The sequence below is a fragment of the Pteronotus mesoamericanus genome, unplaced genomic scaffold (genome assembly GCF_021234165.1).
Source record: "Pteronotus mesoamericanus isolate MK-2021 breed Mesoamerican mustached bat unplaced genomic scaffold, CSHL_Meso_final scaffold_651, whole genome shotgun sequence".
NCBI lineage: Eukaryota > Metazoa > Chordata > Mammalia > Chiroptera > Mormoopidae > Pteronotus > Pteronotus mesoamericanus.
The window spans coordinates 39,284,509-39,307,904 of NW_026555325.1; the positions used below are offsets into that span (position 1 = coordinate 39,284,509).

A 23,396-nucleotide genomic window follows, 5' to 3' on the forward strand; every position below is an offset into this window, starting at 1 on the left:
ATCACAGTGAAGAGCCACCAAAGGTCCTTTGTTGTATTTTTTTCACAGGCCATCTTTACTGGGTCCATATTTATTTCCCTCTGTCATCTAAAGGATGGGCTGCAAGAAAAAGTATGTAAGTGAAGGTCTAGTAAGACGGGAATAGCTGTTCTTAACACCCAATGATCCCAACCTGTCTATCAACAGGAAATCACCCAGAATTAGTACAGACTTTTCTGTCTAAGTGGTACAAATCCAAATCAAAATAGCTTAAGTAGAAAAGTGTCATTAAACTGAGAAGTTTAGCTTCAGTGAATTCAATTCAAGAACTCAAGCAAAATTTTTAGAAGCTGTCTTCCTCCTCCAAATGGGCTTGGTTTCCTTTTGGGCACACTGATGCTCTCTACTGCAGGTTAGCTTTTTCCACAGTAGATGCTCCAGCTTCAATGAACATCCTTCTTGGTCTGTGTGCTCCGAGGTGTAGCCCCGTGCTTCATGCTCTACATTGAAAAACTACCAGGGAAGGACTCTGAATGGCCCAGATTAGGTCATATGCATACTCCTCAACCAATTACTTTATCCAGCGGGATCAGGTACTATGTATGGTCAGGCCAGGGAGTTCTTTCCTTGGCAGGTTCATCAGAATGATCTAACCAGAGAGAATAATCCTCAGACAAAAACAGCAAGTGTTTAGTACATCCCTCACAGGTGCTTCACATGTATTGGTCATAAAAAGTGTGAGGGCAGGGAGGATGTCTAGCTAAGCAAAACAAGGTGCTATATAAAGCGTGGGACTCATAAGGACTCCTAATTCATATCAGAGATACATATGCCAAGATTTTGTCTAGGATGGATGTGAACTCACAGCAGATTCAATCCCACTTGCCCAGTCTTTTAGGTCTCAGAATGCATGACATTACTCATTAAGTGGCTAGTTTATTCACTTTAATAATCACTGACTGTCCCGGAAGTGTTTAACAAAAAATTAAGGTGTTTGAATATTGAAATCTAATTATCTAATATAGGATTAAAAATAATACAATGGTCTCAGCTGGTTGTTTCCTATTTCTAAAATGAGTTGGTTTTAATAAACAACTACAGTGAGAAACCAGAACCTGTATGGGATAGTAATATTATTATATATTTAATATTATATTAAAACCTACCTATTAAAATCATAACCAGAATGTCTCCCCTGGGATGCCAGAATATTTTGTGAAACAAAAAGCATTGAAATATTGCTGTCCACCACTCTATTAGATGATGGGTTCCTTAATAAAAAAAGTCTTGCCCTCGTAGAAATAAGAGGACAGTATAAGTCACTGCTTTATATGAGTACACACAGGGATGTTCACAGAACGAGCACTATCACTGTGGTGCACTAGAGTATTTTCTAAGTGCTAGATCTAACGGCAGTGGTAGTTAACTAGGAACACTTTTGCCTCCAAGGGCATATATGGTAATATATGATGATTTTTGAACATCAGGATTGAAAGATTGGTGCTACTGGCATCTAGTAGGTAAGGCCAGGGATGCTGCTAAACATTCTTCAGTGCACATGAGAGTCCCCCACAATGAAGAATTAACTGATCCAAAATGTCAATAGTGCTGATATTAACAAACCCTTGTCTATGGCAAGGTGCAGGCAGAAAGGCAATGTTTACATACAACTCCTGCCCCTGATAAATGTAATCTACTTGGTGGTGGGGAGGGGGGCAAGATAATAAATAAAAGTGAGCTCACTGTACCATATATAAGTGCTAATAACAAGGCCTTTACCATGTGTACCTTGCACAGCATCAAATGTTATAGAAGGAGAAGCCATTGTTGGACTCTACATCAGAGAGTCCTTTGTGTTAGTAGCAAGGTAGATGTGAAAGATTTGAATGATCTGGACAACGAAACAGGAAAGAATGTTTTGTGTAGAGGGTAAGAAGGAGGCAGAAATGCAGAGATGAGAGAGACCAGTGTCTTTTCAGAGCAGTTAAATAACCAGTCTGGCTATAGCAGGATTCGTGTGGTGAAAAACTAAAAAAAAAAAAAAAAAAAAGAATGCTTTCACCTGTCATTTGAAATAATGTGACCAATTGGATTCCTGGCTTTGCCATGTTTTAGCTAGGTAGATGCTGGCATGAGACCTGTAAAATTAGGATTTCTCATGCCTTACAGCTGTTGCTATAAAAACTAGGTATTCTAAAATACCTGCTACATAGTAGTGTTCAAAGGATGCAGCTCATGGAACAAATATTGAGAGACAGGTTGAAGGTGAAGAAACAGGCTGGGGATTTACATTTCTCCCTTGCGCTAGAGGAGTCATTGGACCTCGATGTGTAAGGAAGTGACAGGATGAAAATAAATCTTTAGATTAATCCGAATCTGAGTGGATACTACAGGTGGTCATTGCACAACTCTTTTGGCTCATCTGAATAGCTAACATTTATTTTTTCAAAGTACTGTAAGGTTTTGTTTTTTTTTTAACTGTTTTCCTCTGCAAGAATTTAGGCTCAATGAAAAACAAGTTCTCTGTGTGATCACTGTTATATCCTCAGAACAGTACCTGGCACACATTAGATGGTCAATAAACAACTGTCAAATCCAGCCACAAAGGAACAAGGGCCAGAACCAGGCGGTGACAGTGTGGGTGGGAAGATGGAAGCATATACCGAAGGTTCCCCAGAGCAATATTGATAGAATTTGGTGATGTGGGGACAGAGAAACAGCTTTGAAAACTCAAAAGGGATGGGAAATCGGTGGACTCAGTTCTAGTTAATTTAGAAAACATGATTTGAGAGAAAATAAACTGTATTTCGAATACATTAAGTAGAGAACTACAACTTGACAGAAATTTTACAGCAATTTAGCTAGAGGAGATTGCTGAGGTTAGCAAAGTAAGGATGTTTTCTCAAGAAAGATGAAGGGTCTTACTCTTCCACTATAATAAAGAATAGGAGTGAAAATGATTTTCTTTGCATAACAAATAGTGTCACTGCAAAATTAAGTGATATTTTTGGATGGTCTGGACAAACTAGTTATTCAAAATCTTATTTACCTGTAGAGATCACTTTTCAGGATGTATAATTTTGAGCTGCTTTAAATTTTAAAAAATCATTGTCTACATTTAAAAATAAGAATATACACAAAAGTTCTGATTCGTGAATTTTCTTGAAAACCAGGCAGATTTATCAGCCTTCAGCCAGCCTTCTTTTCTACAGGCACAACTGGATGGAGGTGAGCAATGGTTGCTGCCTTTAAATGACTCTAATTCGCTACCCAATTCAATTGGCCTCATTTGCGTTCTCTACCTGGTCCCTCCAGGTGTTTTGAGCTTGCAATTCCTGATCTGGTGGCACTATGTCCACTTTAATGGCAATAACAATAAAAAAAGTACCAGTAATAACAGCACATTGAGCACTTCGTTCCAGGCCTTCTTCTAAGCAAGACACAGAGGTCATTCATTCTTTAAGGGAGTCATTATTAATATACTATTTTACAGATGAAAAAGCAGACATGGAAGTTCAAAGACCTGCCCAAAAGTCAACAGCCAGCAAGTAGGATGGATGAGATAAAAACCCAGTCAAATGTAAATATGCAGTCAGCCCCCAAATATTCAAATTAAATGGTAATAAATGATTGCATATGAATCTGGTCTTTTTCTAGAAGTAAGCATCTCTACCTCAGCCAGACCTGGGCTTTCCTGGGGTATATGTGTGCACAAACATGCACACCCCTACGTGGCTTTGAGTAGCTATCTTCTTTCTTCTACCTTGTGTTCTTCTGGCCTAAGGTGACTGCAAGAGTTTCACCTCTCTTCAGAAGGCATGGCCTTTGCGAGGTCGGGGAGGGCATGTGGTAGTGGTAGAAACTAGCCCTCACTCTTATCTGCAGAAAACATAAAATGCATAGATAGGATGAACTTCAAGAAATGTATGTTCTAACTTGACATATGCAATGTACTCAAAGGTTTTTAAAGATTTAAAAAGAAACATGTGGGTGGGTATAAACGGAAGTTGTAGAGCATATCCAAGGTTGAGGGGACACAAGGGATCAGAATAAAAACAGCCAGGAAAACCACTAGGAAGTGTTTGTTAGGGTTTGGAAGTGTGTATGTGAGGATGTGTATGTTAAATAGAGGTTTCCTAGAGGTCACCCTGGGCACTCTGTGCTCTCTCCGCAATTACCAGTGGATGTAAAGGTTGCTTGACTGAAGAAACATTCAGTGGAATAAACGTGGAACAGAATGAGAGAATCTGAAATATCAGACAGGGTATTTGCCTGCCTTGGAAAGAGTGAGAATCGGGGGGAAAAGCATCTGGGGTCTAATGCTGGTGCTGGAAAGCATAAAAGTATGAGGTAGATGTGAATTAGGAAAAAAACACATCAGTTGAGTCAAGATGAAAATGGCGTAAACAAATTATTGAAGTCAAGAATCAAAACTTCACTCCTGTCATAGATGACCAGAACTTTTCTTTCTGACAACACACTTGGGAAATGTGAAATCATGGGTGTAAGAAGCAGTTGGCTTGAGCTAGAAGACTATACTCACATACATCTGGGGAAGAAGTACTATGATAGGAGAAAAGTGATGAAGGATTGTTCTTCATTAGTGACTTCAGAAAAATCCATTCATTCTGTGTAGCTACCTTAAGACCGCCCCCCATCCCTTTCTTTACAAAGTAGTTTCAGACTGAATGAAACAAAGCGATCAGAATGAGTCGGTTAATGAGCTTGAATTTTCTTCTAAGTCTTTGTTGCATTCTGGGAAAAAAATAAAACTAATGTTCACTAAATGCCCACTTCATACTACATACTACTACGGGCCTCTCACTGCATCACTTCACTTACAGTATTACTGCTACTGTGCAAGGTGGGCACAATACAGGCGTGGGCAAAGGTAGGTTTATAGTTGTTCATTATGGGAAATGCAACAAATATGAGCATGCAAAAGTTTATTCTTGTATTATTTTGAACTGTAAACCTATTTTTTCCCACCTCTGTATTTTAAAATCCTTACCTGAGGGCATGTCTTTATTGATTTTTTGAGGGGGAGGGGAGAAGTGGAGATGGGCAGAGAGAAGGCAAGAGCAGCATTGATTGGTTGCCTCCTGTATGTACCCCAACTAGGGATCAAACCCCCAACCTAGGTATATGCCCTGACTAGGTATCCAACGCACACTTTGGGGTATGGGTTAACACTCCAAGTGAGCCAGGGCCCACCTGTATTTTAAAGATGAATGTGAAGGTCATAGAGGTGAAACAATTTGCCCAAGTTCACACACCTGCATAGGTGTCAGAGCTGGAACTCAAATACTCTCAATCTTCTTTCCCTCCTCCAGTTGTGCTTCGGAATGATGCTGATCTGGGTGAAAACCTGGTCCTACTACTTCTTACCAGCTTTGTGGTCTGAGCCCAATTAACCTCTCTCGACTTTTTTCTCTTCCTCTGTAGTATGAAGAGACAATGCCAAATTTCATAGGGTTGTTCTGTTTATTCATCCATTCAAATGATGGACCACACAGAACACGGGAAGTAAAGAAATGGCAGTGGGGTGGTGGGTAACTAATGAAAATAGAGGGAACAGACCTGAAGCTTTGATAAAATGAGAAAGATTCTGAGAACAGCAGTACTAAAGCAGGTGAGCTGGATGGGCAGTGGTCAAAATGAGATACTTATAGGAGAGCTTTCAGAGGTGGTATAGATTGTGAAGTCAACATAAAGGAAATAAATAACCATGGGAGTAGGTGGCTAAGAATGTATTAGGGATAGAAAAACCTCAGAGGCAAGGAAGCTGAGGAACTGAAAAAGAATGAGAAATGTATGCAAAATATCTAGAACTCAGATGATCCTTTAGAAATGCTAATCCTAAAAAGTAAAATATTAGAAATACAGGCAACACGTTTCTTGTCTGCATATTAAAAGGACTGAAGTGAAAAATCGGCCTGACTGGAAGCCAGGGCATGTGAACGCACTGCATTTGATGCTGTAGAAATGCATCAGGATGGCAGAACGATCCTGCTCTGCACTCTACTTCTTAGTCACTGAGTCCTGATTTGAGTCACTCACACTCAAACACTTCGGCCTGAAGGTAGTTAGGTGTTCTGTTAACTGCTTTTGTTAATAGTAAATAAAACAGTGAGGAGCAAAAAAACCCAAATAAGTAGAATGTGGGGAAGGCAGGAGGGTTGGAGGAGAGGATAGTATTTCTTTATTTACATGGACTTTATTTTAACTTTTACTCAAGCTTTTAAACAACAAAAACAGAAAACATTTTGAATCAGAGTATGCCTGAAAACCAAACATTAAGACGGTGGTCCCATTATTCTTGAACCCAGACATGGGGTAAAATGGATTTTATAAACTTTTAAAGTGAACAAACACTAAGTAGTCTATTAGTAAGTAGGGTTAAATGTCTGTCAACAAATCTAAAATTTCAGTGGCAATATTTTATTTCAAAAGTAATAAATAATATGGTCACATAATAATTGGTTAGAGTTACAATGATAGAAACTCTTAAAATTCTTATAAAAAGTTGGAATTATTTCAGTTAGGCTGTTCACATTTCTCATGACTGTTGTTTTCCAATTCCGTATTAATGCAAATAAAAAATCAGGAACGTAATTCACCAACAACGATATAACTTCAAGGCTGAGAAAAAGCACTAGTCACAAAGAATTTCAATTAAACATTAATTTAGCAGTCCAGGAAGAGGAAATGTTATAAATGAGAGAAGTTCTAATTATAAATAACATAGCCGTGTATCTGTTGAAAGACTAATACACACGTGGCTTCACCAAAATATTTGTGAAAAACAACCTGTACTTTTGTTCAAGACAAAATATGACACATGAAATAACTGCTCTATTAAAAAAAAAAAAGGTGACTCCCAGAGATGGTTCATAGCATCTCATTGACAATGTAAAAATGTTACACTGAAATGCTTCATTTATTTTGGTCTTCAGTTACAAATAAAAAGCCAGTAATAATTATAATAGTTCTATGACAACAGAAAACATGAGAAAAAAACTTTTTGTCAATGAAAAAAAATCACCGATTCAGTAAGTTTATTTAATCATTTTATTAACAAAATATATGCAAGAATTACATCCCTCTCCAGTGAAACTTTTCAAATAATTTTATGTGGAGGGCCTTAAAATGTATCAGTTATATAAACCATGTTAAAATGAAAGCATTTTTTAAATGTACAATACAAACCAGTACTTTATACAAGAATTCTTTTGAAGTTCGTTAATCAATGTAAAAAATAATTTGTTTCGACTGAATATAAGGCATGTTGAGTTTCTGTAATTTTGTACAGTTATTTTTTTTGCTTTGTTGGAGACTTTTCTCTTCGCCGGTCCTGGTTTCTCTTTGATTCTCTAGATTGTTCAGAGTGCCTGCTAGATTTTTCCCATCGCCTATCGGCACCATTCTGATACCTATCTTCATCGCTTCTGGAGTCTGAATGTTTTCTATTCTTTTCTCTTGATTTTGATCTGTCTTTTCTTCTAAAATTTTCACTGTCCTTATTTCGGTGTCTATGCTCATTTTCAGAAACAGAATTTCTTCTTTCTCCTCTCCTCTTTTTGGGATCACCATACTTATTTTCCAAATCTGGGTGCATTTCTTGGTCTCTGTCATTTGTGACTCTACTGTAACTATTTCGGTCAGAAGGAACACCTCTGTCTGAAGCATATTTTGTCACGGGATCTCTCCAATTTGGATCCCTTGAATTTTTATCTCTGAGTTTTTCTGATCTTCTTTCTCTTTCAGTCCTTGTTTCTTGGTGCCTTGACTCTGATCTTTCATCTTGTTTCCTATCATTTGTTTGTTGTTTCCTGATCAATTTATCTACTTCTTTACTTCTGGTGTTCCCTTGTCCCTTCTTTCTTATATCTTTAGCTGCATATGTAAGATGAAATATAGTTAGCTTTAATTTCATAATTTAACAATCACATTTATTAATATAATGTAGTTTACTAAGTCAGATAAACTGGATGCAAAGCCAAAATGACTGAACAAAAAGTCTGACAGAACATTTCACAAAAATTTTAAGAGCACACAATATGTCAACATTAATTACTAAAGTATTGTTTTGATCTATAGACTCAAAACCATGAACAGAAACTTTTAACTACAACAAATGTAAAATCTTTTATGAAATGACTATAATACATTTCCCCTTACAAATTTTATTCAAAAACAGTAATTCCAGTCCATGTGCATTATATCATATGAAATATGTCAGTTCTGGTACCTAATCAAAATATAGTGATCACACACACCAGCAACATCACTTCCCATAGGTGAGAGGGACTGGGACAGCTGGGTTTGCTTAACAGCATAAATACGTATATTTCTAATAAATACCTCTTCCTAGAAAACAGCAGTTTTACTTTCAGTGCTGTTAGAGAAGTACTAACTGTACCACCAGGAGAAGCTACACTAAGATATCATCACAGGCTTTATAAGAGCCACTAAGGCTTGATTTCTGAGAAAACTCTTCTAAATAGGCCTTGAACAATTTAACTTTACTGGTGTAACCACATATATAAATAAATAATTACAGTGAAAAACTTACCATTTTCAGCTATAAAACAAATTTAGTTGTTTCATTTGTGTTACTTAGTTTGGATATATGTCAAAGGTGCTAAAATGACCAAAATTTTTGTCACATTCTGTATGTGTACAGAAAGAAGAAAAGAAGGTAGAAGACCACCTACTCTCATCCTACCTCCACCAAAATCTCACTGTACAACCTGTGTTTCCTCTGCCAAATGCCTACCCTTGAACAGTCAGCTGGTTTGCCACTGAGGACTTACTTCTCTGTTCTGATCATGCAGCTCAGCTGAACTGCAGCCACCCAAGCAGAAACCATCTGGCTCTGTGCTAAGTCAACGTCTCTGACACTGCTCTGCTCCGCTCTCAGCGGTTTGCTGACACTAAAACCTGTGCCATATAATCATATGCCATCTCCTCTCTCTTTGGTGTCTGCTTTACAATTTTCCAATACGGGAACAGTTCATCCTGCTTTTATGCTATTTAATATTTTATTAATAAAACTGAAAGCTCTCTATTGAAATTGTATGATGAGACAAATTAATTTTGAACCAGCAAAGCCTCCTTATTGCAGCAATCATGCTGTGTTATCATCTGTTCTCAAAACAGATCATGAAATAACAAATTCTTGAGAATTAAGAGGTGAATGTTAAGTGAACAATGTTAGCGTATTTCAATTCAAGAAGACGACTTCCTGTGAGTAAATGGAATCTTGCTCTAATAATATAAAACACTGAGAGTCCCACAGATCTGGCTGCCACATAGTATGTAAAACACTTCAAAGTGTAACAGTCCAGGGAATAAGAATAAAAAGACAAGGCTTCCATCTTTCTAAGGCTATAGGAAGAAGTGCTTCCTCTCTGAAATATGCATTAAAAAAGAAGTATTATGCATTTTATACAATTAGACTATCTCTAACTCAGACTAAAATACTATAATGAAAGAAAGCAGAGGTGACCCTGCAGAAAACAACATAGACCTTTTCAGAAAATGGGACATTTGAAAAAAATCCTTTACCATAGCACTTCCAGTTCCAAGTAGAATAGAGAATGCTGTGGAAGACCAGTGCTCTTGTTGAAAATCAACTAGAAATGCTGGACATAAATTTAAATCTTCTGCTTAAAGGCGATAAAGATCTTGGACAACCTTAGATGCTATAAAAGGTGGCAGTGCTCAAGACAAGGTTAGGGGTATATCCAAAGAACATAGGAGTTAACTTCAAGGAACTCCTAATTGCCAAAGCTGAAATAATCTGAACAACAAAATAAATGATAGTATTGGACTTTAGTCCACAGAGTAAGATAAACATCCATGAATCCACAGTGATAATATGTATAGTTAAATTATTAAATAAATGGGAGGAAGGGCCAACTCTTTCTTACAGAAGAAATTCAATTACTAAATGGAGAAAAAAAAGAGACAAATAGAAAAAAAAATTATCATTCAGCAAACACCACAGTAATACGTGTTCCAACGAAATGCAAAGATGAATGCTAAAACTGGAGATGAGAAGTTAAGAGATTTTGCACAGTATCAAATTATCTCCCTACAAGACCCAGGTTACAGGGAAAAATCTTCCCATGAAGAAATCCTCTAGACATCACTTAACTAAGTTATCAAAGTTAATGTCAACAATGATTAAGAACACATCACTTCTATGTTCTAGCCAAAGATGCATAACTCCATTTTAATTATGAGAAAATGTCAGACATATCTCCATATTGAAGGACATTCTACAAAACAAGTGATCATAAGACTTCAATTGTCAAAACCATTAGGAAAGCCTGAGAGGAACTAATTACAGATTGTAGAAGACTAAGGAGAAATACAATTAAATGCCTAGTAGCAACCTGGAACAAGAAAGAGAACATTAGAGGAGAAAAACTTGAGAAATGCAAAATTATTAAGATCTGCTGTTTGGTTAATTGTATTGGTCTAGTGTTAATTTCCAGGTTTTGATAAGTGAACCACAGTTATGTAAAATGCTAACTTTAGGGAAAGTTGGGTGAGGGCTGTATGGAAATTCTCTGTTCTATTTTTGTATCCTTCTTATAAGTGGAAAATTAGTTCAAAATAAAAAGTAAAAAAGAAAAGGCATCAGAAAGCTGGTGAAGAAATAAGGACTAGAAGAGTCAAGACTCAAGAAAAGGCAGAAACAGAGAGAAGTAAACTGACATTCCACAGCCACTCTCTCTGCAAGCGTCTGCTGGTCCTGGCTGCTGCTGAAGGGCAGACCAGCAGAGCTCTGGCAATCTCGGAGAGACAAGAATATAAAGACAAAGGATATACGTCCAGAATACTGAAAAACTCCTAAAAATCAAGAGAAAAAAACAATAAAAAAAAAATGGGCAAAGACTTGAACAGCCACTTAACAAAAAAAACATTTCTAAATAGCCAATAATATATAAAATGGTGCTCAACTTCATTAGTGATCAAGGAAATACATACTAAAACCAAAATGCAATGCCTATACTCATTGACCAGAAAGGCTAAAATGAAAATGATGGCCAAGCAAAGTGGTAGTGAGGACAAGCTCTAAGGGGAACTCTCAAACTCGGTTGATGGGGGCGGACACTGGAACAACCACTCAGCAAACCGTTCGGTAGCATCTCCTAAAGCTAAATAGCCACACAACCTAAAACTCAGTGAGTCCATCTCTAGGTAATACATAAGTAACAGAAGTGCATCTGTGTCCAGTCACCAAAACATATGTGCAAGAGTATTCATGGGAACATGAATTATATCTAAATTGCCATTAAGTAAAAAGGGTGTTAAATATCCTGAGGTATATTCATGTAGTGGAAAACTATTCAGCAAGAAAAATAAATGAACTATAAATGCAATAATATGGATGAATTTCATTAAACAATTCTGAAAGATAAGCAAGACGTTAAGTTCATAATACATAATTATAAAGTTAAAAAAGACAAAACTAATTTATGGAATTACAAATCAGAACAGCAGCTGCCATGAGGCAGTGAATGGGAGCAGTGGTAGTAACTGGGAGAGGAAACAAGGGGGACTCCTGAGGTGCTGGTCATTCTTTTCTGGGTGCCAGCTGCATGGATGTGTTCTCTATACAGCTGTACACTGATGAGATGCGCACTAAACGTGTGATACAAGTCAGGAACTACCATAAAGCTTCCCTATTAAAAGTAAAAACCAAAATTTCTTAAAATGTAATTATCAGGAAAGCTCCTATAAACTAGATTACAGACATTATGGATGGTATGAAATGTCTTCACTTCTATGAAAAGGCTTTCAAAAGATAATCTTAGCATTGCAAATGTTATAATTTGCAATAGGCTGCAACAGTGACAGATGATCATTCATGTTATTAATTGTGGCTTTTAAACAACTGAACTCTAAAATAAAAAATTCAAATTATTTACTTCTTTCATTGTAAACATCACCAGCAATAGACTTATTAGAAAAGAGCACGATCGATTATGAGATTCAATACCTGAGGCAGAGCTCTGACTACTGGCAGATGAAGAATCGCTCTCTTCGCTGGAAGACTCTGAACTGCTGTCACTGCTGTCTGAGTCCGAAGCAGAGGAGTCGGACTCCGCAGAGGAGGACGCGGAAGAAGAGGAAGAAGAGGATTTATCTGGCTCAGCTTCTGGTTTCTGTGGCACAATAACCTTTGGTGTATTTTTGAGATGCTCACGTAATTCATCCCTAATTAAAAATGTAATCTCTGTTAGGTTTTGCTTAGAAGGCAATTGTGAGGTAATTTTGTAAATTGAAAATACAATTCTGAAAATCCTTACGTTAAACCTCCAAGACCTATCGAAGTAAAAAAGTTGATGGCAAACCGAGTGTTTCTGGGATTATCTCGGGGTAATAACCCTTCGAAGAATGGCTGTAGGGTTCTAAAAAAAAAAAAAGAAAAAAAAAGAAAAAAAGAAAATGACCAAAGGGAAACAGATTGCTTAAAAGATAAAATTCTTTGCTTACAGGCAAAGTTTTTACACAGTTACTGTTTAGATTTTCTATGTATTAAATTAGTATATAAAACACAACCAAGTAAATGATTTATGTAACTTATTAGTTTAGGCTACATGGTATCTAAATGAAATGAGTAGGGTCCATTCATAATTTACTAAACTTGATTTGTGTAATTACACAAGAGGTTTTTAAAAACTACATACATCACACACACACAAGGAGAATGGATATATGTAACAAACAAATGTGCATATATGTGAATGTATATTCAGAAAAGTAAAAAATACCATTTTGTGTGTGTGTGTGTGTGTATGTATGTGTGTGTGTGTGCGCGCGCGTGCGCGCACAAAGAGCACTGTGTGAGGCACTCGGGGAGGGGGAAGTAATCAACAAAAGGGAGAGATTATGTTTATTTATGATGTATTCATGTTTACTGATTGCATATAATATAATTATTACTTATAGGGAGGGGAACAAAAACCATTAACAATATAATGTGGTTTTGACTGCCATAGTGAATGACTAAGCAGCAGTCAGGAAAAACTGTTCTATAGAAAAAGGTAACAAATAAGAATGATAAAGAGCTTGCTGGATAGAGCTGGATAGAACAAGAGAGGGATCTCCAGCTTTGGAAGAGAGGTGAACAGGCATGAATGAGCCAGGCCTGCTTAACAAGCTGCCCCGTGCGGGGGTGGCTGGAGCGCAGCTCGCTGGAGTCGGCTTTACTAGGGAAGTCTCGTAAAGCGGGCAGGGGCCAATTCATGAGTTTATAAGGCCAAGGGAAGTGGATGGGATAGCAGAGAGAGCACGGAGAGCTCCAGATAGCAGGCGTGCACTGGAGAGGCAGGCTGAGAGGATGGGGGACTGGGGAGGGTAAGGTAGAATGCGAAGAAAGTGAGGAGCCACAGTGAGCGAGTGGTCAACTGGGTGAGTGAGGCTGAGAATTCAAGGGACATGAGGACTGAGAAAGACAACTCGATTTGCTTGGCAAGCAGTCACTAAGAGATTTGAAAGGGTAACCTCAGTAATGTGAATGGAGTAGAAGGCAGTATGAGTGAATGGCAATCAGTAACCTGAATAAAATAGCAAAAAAAGCAGTAATAGATATTACATAACAGTCCTAAGACAAGACCCTAGTTCAGTGCAATGACTTGAACAATTACATTACAAATTCATCTGTATATATTTACAATTGTCTATGATAATAAGAAGCTATCATTCTATGGCTCAAACTTAGGGTAAAAATGAAAATAAAACTATAAATACTCATCACTGAGGAACTCCAGTGAGCATAAAAAAATAATTTTCTGTGTTTTAACTAAACTAAAAGAGGCATTAATTCTGTGTTTCCTCTACTGAACTAAAAACCATCATTAAAAACTTCATGTTGTCCTAACCCACAGGATATGAGATTCACAGTAGTTAACTAATGAAGAAAAGTCATAGGTGCTTAACTCTTGTTTTACAATCAAGGGTAGAAATGTCCCTAACGTGAAGGAAACCCCTTTAGGACAGTAGAATTAAAAGTGCTTAATGATAAACTTACTCATCCTTTAATCTTGCATTAAGTTTAGGAAGACCCATGTATTCACACAGTTCTTGGAAAAATATTTTAACAAAAATCCTACTGGAGGACGTAGTGGTTTCTTCACTCAACTTTACACATTCAAGAACCTGAAATTTATAAGAAAAAGAAGGTAATATTTGTACAAAGTGACCAATATTTGTAATTCAAAGTTCCTTTTGAAATTATGATTTAGTCTCATTTCCAATGAGAATTATCTCTGAATATCTTCCCTTACACTGATGTGTATTATATTTCTTGACAAAGTTTAAGACTGCTGCTCTGTGCTAATTTAAAAAATGTTAAGATGCTGCAGAAATAGAGTTCATTCTCTTTCTTGAGTAATGTGCTTTTTATAGCAGGGATATATTGTCGTGAGTACATAATGCTGAAGTAAAGATTACTAGCTCCTAAACCTTACTCATCAAAATGTGGGTATATGAGGGTCTGAGGTAAAATGCCACTTAGAGCATCGGGCTCTAGTGTCGTTTAGCACATATAATACACCATAAGGGTAAAGACAGAAAGAGAAATGGCTTATCCTGAATACTAAGACTGAGGCTTAGACACTGAAGCTCATAGACATTTAACAATAAATAAAAATAAAAGCAACCTTCAGTTTGTGGAGTTGTGTGTTTCAGGAGCCCCTCTGCTTCAATGGTTTAAAACTTTAATTTCATTTTCCCAAAAACGGAAAAAAATAAGTAAAAAAAATATTTTGATCTGGCTCCTAGATTAGCTTACAAAATGCCTATTAATGCAGCTGGACATACTTAGTACTTAAAATATAACAAAAAGCTATCCACTGTTTTTAAGTTCAATGGTGTGGCTTCATTTCTCCATTAGATTCTGGTATTCTACAATGTGATCCTTTTCTTTCTTTCCTCCTGAACACAATTTCTTTCTATTGGTAGCTAAATAAATGGTTGTTCAATGTACAGTAGTTGTAAAAAAATGCCAGCTTAATGAATGCACTTCAAATTCTAATCCAGTGTACGTTGCCTCATTAAGAATATCTTCCCTTGTTCTAACTGTGGCAGGAACTCCTCCCAATCTCTTACCCAAATTTAGTATCAGTTAAGAAGAACATCCTGCTAGGACAAACATTTCTCTCATGTCCTAACTGGAGGAAGCACTGATAGTCCCTTATGAAACAAGCAGTAACTCAGCAATAAGTTATTACCAAATTCTGGTGTACATTAATATGAGTGCACACACATGCATGTGTACAAAGATAAAAACCTATAATAATTTCCATGAAAAAACTCATAGCCATGTTTTTAAAAAGCACCATGATGTTTGAAATGCCAGTGTCATCCAAAATGGTATTTCTTACTCTCATATGTTTATTCTCTTAGTTTTCTGACACCATGTTATATGAACATAAACTCAAAGATAGCTATTATAGTAAAAGTTTGCCACAATTTCATTTTGCAGTACATTTCCTATGAAGGAGAAGTATGGCTATATTATTCTTAATACAAATCTAAGAATAACAATTAAGAAGTATTAACATTGACCTCCATCTACTTACGCTCCATGGAAGTGAGTCAGTGTAGAGAAGATGAGCAAACATCTTAGCAACATTTCTCAATTTGTTTGTTTCCAAACGATGGATGGTATCATACTGTTCTTTGAATATACTTTCAAAGGATTCCATGTATTCTTTTTTTAGCATGCAAAATCGCTAATAAATAAAAAAAAGTCAGTACCATTAAAAATTGAGTATCGATACAATTATAAGCATATTAAATCATTCTAGGTTTATTGAATCAAAACTATTTTCTATATCATACCTTTTTGTGCTATATGATGGGAGGCTCAAGAAAGAAATTAATATGTATTATCCTTATCTATCTAGAATTTATAAGCCACAATTATACAGAGCATAATGACACAAATTACACAAATTATACAAATCATAGACACATACATCTGTATACTATACAGATATATTTCTCTGTAGGTAGAGTTTGATTTAAAAAATTATTTTAGCTTATGCTCTATTCGTGCTGCCTAAACATGCACTTGAATTCAGAAGCCACCTTCAGATTTCAGAAAGACAGCATTTAATTGTCCTCTTTAGAATATTTTTACAAGGCATGTAGAGTTTCAAAAAGTTCTGGAAGAGTGATATGCAATGGTAAGGGACTACAAAAATGAAGAAGGAAAGAAGGAAGGTGCAGAGAGTGGGAAACCTGAGGAAGAACAATTTACATTTAGCGAAGGTATTATATCAGTCCAGACCAAAAAGCAGACACATTAATTCACAATATTCCTGTTAAGAATTCCTTTAGTGACTCCATTAAATTCCAACAAGAAAAAAGAGGCTGGCACTCACCCCAGCTAACAAGCCAAAAAATTTCTCATATGTTCTTTGTTGAGCACAGCAATCAAGTATCATGTTACAGAGTTCTTTCTATTTGGAAAAAAAATTGCAATAATAATTCAAAACACAATATATCCATGTTGTATGATTACTTACCAATATGATAGCCTAAAATTTTAAGTAAGGTTTTAAAAACACAAAACTTCTAGGACTTTCAGAACTTCAGTGATTAAGACAAAAATTTTTTAAAAATCTATGCTAAGAGTAGTTTTTAAAAGCCTTCAGTCTGGCTGACAGTTTCCATATATCATTCATGGTAATTGGATTGATTATAAAATTCTAAATTTATATAAGTATGAACCACTTTAAGAGAACATAGTATATGAAATAAACACATCAAAAAAAGATTAAATAAACTGTAATCTAAAAAGATTCCAAAAGTGGTGGGGGGATGGCAGAGACAAATGTATTTGATAAAATAAATTAAAATAAAATTAAAAAAAAAAAAAGATTCCATACAGATTTCTCTTAAATATAGGTCACCAATATGATAACTTGCAAAATATCTAACAATTCAGTTATATACGCTTCAAAAATTTAAACTCAATTATTAAGAAATATAAATAGTAAAGAAAAGGCAGAACACGATGAGTCTTTACAGAACCATAAATAGGCACAAGCTACAATATCAACTTATATGACACTCTAGTTGTTAAAGAAAAAATATATTTAAAAGAACAAAGAAAAAGATCTCTGTGGCTGAATTTTCTAGGCTCAAAATAAAAGTTAGGCATATAGATCTGTCTATAGCTTAATATATACAAATAGATGGAATCATTTCATAACTGCTGAGATAATATATTGTCTAATCAGCTATTTGTATGCCTTGAAAACTCCTCTGTGAAAATCTGTTAAATTAATAAACCCAGGAATAAAAGAGTCTTCAAGAAACATGTGTAAAGGATGCAGGGACAAAGCCGAAGGGGGGAAGGATTGAGGGTGGGAGGATGGGGCGGGCGGGGGGTGAAGGAAAGGGGTGGCAGGAAAATGGAGACAACTGTACTTAAACAACAATAAAAAAAAGTGACCAGAAAAAAATAAGTCCAAAAAAACTAAACCCAGGAGTAAATCAAGGATAAGAAAATAGCTGATTTATAATTAACAAATGCTGTCTGTTAATTCCTGAAATAATCCTAATGAAATATGGATTGATTATAGCAATTTCATAGATGAAAAAAACTCAGGCAACATGGACAAATCAATGGAGACAAAATAAAAAAGACATACATTCATTATGACCACTGCTGTAAAACTGACTAAGTATCTTTTTCTACAAAAGCTTATTAAAAGTTTAAAATTATTTTTTCTAAGTATCTTAACTACAATGTATTTGTTTTCTATAAACAGAAAGTTAGCTTATAAAATATAATGTATACCTTTTCAGTTCATTTTTACTTTAATTTATCTTTATATTTTTAATTAGCAATTTTGACATTTTGTCATGTTTAGTAACACAAGATACAACCTAATATTGTAAACATTTAAAAATTAGGTTAATACATATTTATTGCATATATTTATGTTACGGAAGAGGAAGGGGACCCTGAAGAAGCACAGAACAGATACTCTAACTGTACTGTCAAGGATGGTAGCCTACAGCCACATGTAGTTATTTAAATTTAAATTACTTAATATTACATAAAGTTAAAATTTTAGTTTCCCAGTCCCAGTGGTCACATTTTAAGTACTCAAAAGCCATATGTGAGTCGTGGCTACTGTACTGGACAGTGTAGAATATGAATATTTCCATCACTGCAGAAAGTTCTTTTGGACAGTACTGTTCTAGAAGCTGATAATCTACTTATAAAACGAGTTCCTCAAAGGTCTCACTTCACAATATGGGGTAATTTTTAGATATCTTGATTATTATTTTTTTAAAAAGATTGGTTGTAAGTTACCTCAATTAAGTGTTTATGAATGTATAAGTTTTGAAAAGATATACTTTGTCAAAGTTTAGTATAGTACTAAAAACTTAAAATGAGGGTTTTCTGACTTCTGCTTTATTATGTTAATTTTGTATATTGAAAGGCATTGTCATCTTTTCTAACCTTGTATTTTACAATAAGAGTTAATCAGATTGTAAACAGTGTATTATGGTAATACACTGATAGAATTGCTAATAAAGTCAGCACTACTTATAACACAAATGACTCTCTTCCCTGGACTAAATGCAATTACAAGAGTTATTCCCTGTGGCTTATAATAACTAAATATTTTAACATTTTAATTAAATATTATAGCTGTTTAAGGAGAGTCTTTTGAGTGCATAAAAAAAGACACTCTAGGACACTCTTCCAAATGTTATCAAAATATGTTGAGGTTAGTTCTAATATTATCCTCTAGATTAATATTAATAAAGTTTATGACTTATATTCCTCAAATAATATAACAAGATCATACAGTAATTTCAGCTTTGATTATAATTTTAAAGGTTAATTCACAAATTTATTTCCTTCCAATGACAACACATCAAGTACACCTAGAGTACAAACAGTACACTATTATTAATATACTAGTAAACAAAATTTAGGAGAGAAAAAAGTATGATTTCAATTTGAAAAGAATAATTTCTTCTCAAAATTCCTTACTACAGCATTTTAAGAATAAATCTATATTCTAGAACAGAGGTTGGCAAACATTTTTTGTAAAAGGTCAGATAATAAATATTTTAGGCTTTGTAAGCTATATATGGTCAGTACCTATTGCACCTAGTCAGTTCTGCTGATAAAGGGCAAAAGAAACCATATACCACCAGTGGGCATGGCTGCATTCCAATAAAACTTTATTTACAAAAATGGGCAGTGGCCTGGGCTAGTCTGCTAATCTCTGTAACATATCACATTTAAAGCCTTAAGACAAAGGACTTACAGCTAATGGTAACTTAGCTCAGATAGTCAAGATCTTTGGAAAGAAAGAGAAACCAAATAGCCTAATAGACTCCAGCACAAGAACGTACAAAAGAGCACAACTAAAAAAAATATCCAAGATAACCTGTTTAATATAGTCTTTATTATCCTTGGCATAAGAGTTCTATGGTACTTTGAATGGTAAAGTACTAAGTTATGAGACTGGGTACTATGGGCTAAAAGGGGTCTAATATGTACTTTTTAAATTCATTGAATGTCTGACACCTTGACTGACAGAGTATATGCTGAAACACTTTTATGAATGAATTTTTAAAAAATGATACAGATTCCTCATACCTAATTAAACAATGTAATGCCATGTACAATGATCTTTATAATTTCTACCCTAAAATAATGCTTTACTCATGGATCAGGTAATCATTAATGAACAAATTTCCTACTGTATTTAAGCCACAATTTGATTTATAGGCAACCACTCAAAAATTTATATACAGTATAGTGGTTCAGAGGACAACGTCCTTTCCCCACATTACATTCACGCAGCCAATTTAATTTATTGGAAGGAGTAGCATGTATGAAACATGCCAGGACTCCTAAGTTTCGATTTATTTTAAATTTTAATTTTTTTGTGTTATTTTAAACTTTGATTCATTATAAATTTTAGAAAAATCTACATTTAAATAATATTTAGTACTAAGTTGTTGTTTGAATTCATGAAACCTATTAACTGTCCTAAATATTTTTATAACCAATATATTTCTTAATAGAAAAAAGTATTAAGACTTACTGTTTGGCTTTCAGGAAATTCCATTTTCAGCAATTTGTGAGCACATTCTTCAAAATCTAAACTGTAGAGATACAATGCTCATAACAGTTAGGTTAAACACTTACAGTGCAGTTACAGTACTCTTTTACATACAAGAATCTTACGTTAATAGTTGTTTTAAATATTTTTTAAGTTGTAATTTTATATTATATTGTATATATAAAAAAGATATAGCTCTTAATTCTACAATGAAGGCAGTACCACAATATGGATGGACCTTAAATTATCCTAAGTGAAAAGGACAAGACACATTAAGAACACATATACCATGATTCCATTCACATAAACCATCCTGAGTAGGAAATCCGTAAGAATAGCAAGTAGTCTTAAATTTTTGTTACACCACTAAATTATTTCTACTTCCTTCTAATCTAAATCAGTAAATGGTAAAAGATGCCTCAGGAGCCAAACATGACATCTAGTGCTTAATTACCATTTTTACAAATTATCTTGATTATACCCAAACAGAGGGCTTCTACGTTTTATAAAAACTAAGTATAAAAATAACAACCAACCAAAATCACTTCCAAGTAACAAAAAAAAACTGCTTTTACCAAACATTCATTGCATTTAAAATATCTTTCATATGCTTCACCTAAGAAAATGATCAAACTCAGTGTGAACTTGACTCAGGAATAACGTTAATATATTTGCACTTCTTGCAGACTGTTCAAATCCTCACTCACTCTTTTAAAAACAGTAGTATAAAATAATTACCAACTAAAATATAATGATTATGAATTTAGTTTTAGAGTTCATCTGCACTTCTCAGCCTGTTACTTACTGGGTTGCATAAAAACAACAGGGTAATAACCCAGTATGCTAGAGTGTAATAGAATTTTTTAAAAATCTAAAATGAAAAAAAAATTATTGTAGGAAAACTTATTTATCAGGAAAGTGCTTTTAACAGATACTATTAAACTATATTTAGCACTAAGATTAAAATATTAAAGTGTAGCTGACAAACTTCAATAACATAGTGATACCAAAAAAGTTTTAAAAAGATGTGACTTTTTTCCTAATGTATTATTTTTAAAATCTGTCTATCCATTTAATCACAGTAAACATAATACTATGGGCACAGTACTATATAGTCTATAGAGTTTTTTCCCCACTAATATTATATCAGACTGCTTGCCCATATCAATAACAATGCTCCATTAGCCTAATTTTCAATGGTGACATAAACTGGATATTTTGGTTATTTGTGTTGAAAAGTAAGATTGCTTCTCTCTTTTTTTTTTTTGCACTGAACGATTCTGTATATAATTCTCTGTCAATATGTATTTCTTTAAGAAATATAATAATAAAAAGAAGGGTCAAGTGGAATGGACACTAAGACCTTGATTCTTTGTACTGAAAGGCTTCCCATAAAGAGTCTATCAATGTAAATTCCCACTAATATTGTTTATGTGTATCTCACTAAAATCGTCACTAGTACTGAGTACTATTGCTTTAATGAAATAAACCCCTTCAGTTGTTTTAATGAATGATAACAGCACATGTTAGTTATATGACTAATAACTAATGTTTGTTTTATAATCCACTATATGAATCTCTCAACCATATCCTTTAAATACCTTTTTGTCAGTCACTGTGTTTATTTCCTAAAATTTGTATGTACTTTTAAGTAAACTAACCTTTACCATATATAAATTATCTTTACTAGGCATTTAGAGGCTGAGAACTCTTAATACCAATACATAAGGTAGTTGTTGCTGTGATGGGTACCACTACATAATTGTGGCTGTCACTATGTCTTAATGCTTTAATTTTCAAGTCTTTTGTGTGATTCAGAGGTTATTAAGGTTAGGTCAACTTAATAAAAAGAAGAAGTTGCTTTTAAATAATTATTCAAAGAGCTCCACTGTAACTCTTCAAAGTTAATGTTAATAGCAATATTAAAACAATAACTCTGTTGTAACAACTTATTACTGTTGAATTTCTAAAAAAAGGACATACATGTGAACGGTCAAACTCTAAGAATAGTTATCTACAACAAAGATTTCTCATTTGCCACTTTAGTCCGGCATGAAAAAAAATATTTAATAGGTTTTTCTTTTATGTGAAAAGCAAAGCAATAGGTAAGGGTAAACCAAGAAATTTCTAACCAATGTTTGCTGTTTAACTTTTCTAAGATGAATCTAAGCCAAAAAGTTTTCACACAGACTGAAAACAAGATGACTCCTACTTATGAATCATTACTGCTATTACATCATACATAAATGGAAATATTCAAAACGTAGTAACAAAAACAAATTCTTCCTCCAGTGTAAAATGTAAACGCTGTGCCCACTCATTAATAGACTGATTCACAACAAAACAACAAATGTACTAAACATTCAACATTTTCATTTACTTTCTTCAAAACCAAACTCACAGCCTTCAAAGGGAATATGTTTTGTTTTCATGACGTGATAGCTGTTTTTACTTAACATTGCTCCATGGGGTCCTAAATACCTTAAGTCTAATTTCTATTTTCATTTATATACATTTCTATCTGTACAACAAATTGGTGTCTGATGGTTAAAATAACAGTGCTTCTCTCCTTAGAACTAGAATTAGAAAACAAATGAGAAAATGGTAAAATATTAAATTTCTACTACACAATTTAACACTGTGCTAGCCCTGTAATATAGAGTTGTTTTCTGGTTTTTATTAGTGATATGTAAATATAAGAAATGGCATGGCTAAAACAAACAAAAAAACAGACAACAAAAAAATCCCCAAACATTTAATTATGTAACACAGTTAGACCTTCCAAGTAAGTAAACACAATTTGCTTTTGAAGCAAAGAACCAATAGCAGGGATCTATCAGCTTGGATTTGGGATAAGGGCATAGAGGAAGGTAGTTTGAGAATCCCTGAACTAGTATCAAGTTTTCTGTCCTCAGGTTCTAAAAATCCCATCTCCTTGCTACTTTGCTGCTGGGAAATGTCCCACCTGGTTGCAGGAACTGTGGCCCTGCCAACAGGCGAGAGGGCCCCAAGGCCAGAGCTAATCAAGGAGGCTTTGGGAAAACAGGCCACTGAGAAGACAAAACCTGTCTCCCTCACATCACCCTTGGCCCTGGAGGATGGTTGGTTAGTCAATGATGGGTGAGACCCCTCAATGAAAGGGGCAACATAAGACAGGCACAGCTGCAATGAGGATCAGGGAAAAACTTGGGGGGACACAGAGAAAGGGTGAAAGACTCTCATCCCTTGGCTTTGATATGGCCGGGGTCCTCATTCTATCTGAAAGAAGTCTCCTTATTTCCTGTCTGC

At 34.9% G+C, this 23,396-nt stretch overlaps 1 protein-coding gene across 1 annotated transcript in view; it reads right to left on the reverse strand.

The window, feature by feature from the left end:
- Window positions 1-7,074: 7,074 nt before the first annotated feature.
- CWC22 (CWC22 spliceosome associated protein homolog) overlaps window positions 7,075-23,396 on the reverse strand; it is a 51,437-nt gene continuing 35,115 nt past the window's right edge. Inside the window, exons 14-20 of the mRNA XM_054562314.1 lie at window positions 20,091-20,151; window positions 16,389-16,466; window positions 15,582-15,734; window positions 14,030-14,157; window positions 12,306-12,407; window positions 11,996-12,213; window positions 7,075-7,875 (exon numbers count right to left, since the gene is read on the reverse strand). Coding sequence (XP_054418289.1) covers window positions 7,292-7,875; window positions 11,996-12,213; window positions 12,306-12,407; window positions 14,030-14,157; window positions 15,582-15,734; window positions 16,389-16,466; window positions 20,091-20,151 — 1,324 coding nt within the window. The 3' untranslated portion in view covers window positions 7,075-7,291. The remainder of the gene's footprint in view (window positions 7,876-11,995; window positions 12,214-12,305; window positions 12,408-14,029; window positions 14,158-15,581; window positions 15,735-16,388; window positions 16,467-20,090; window positions 20,152-23,396) is intronic.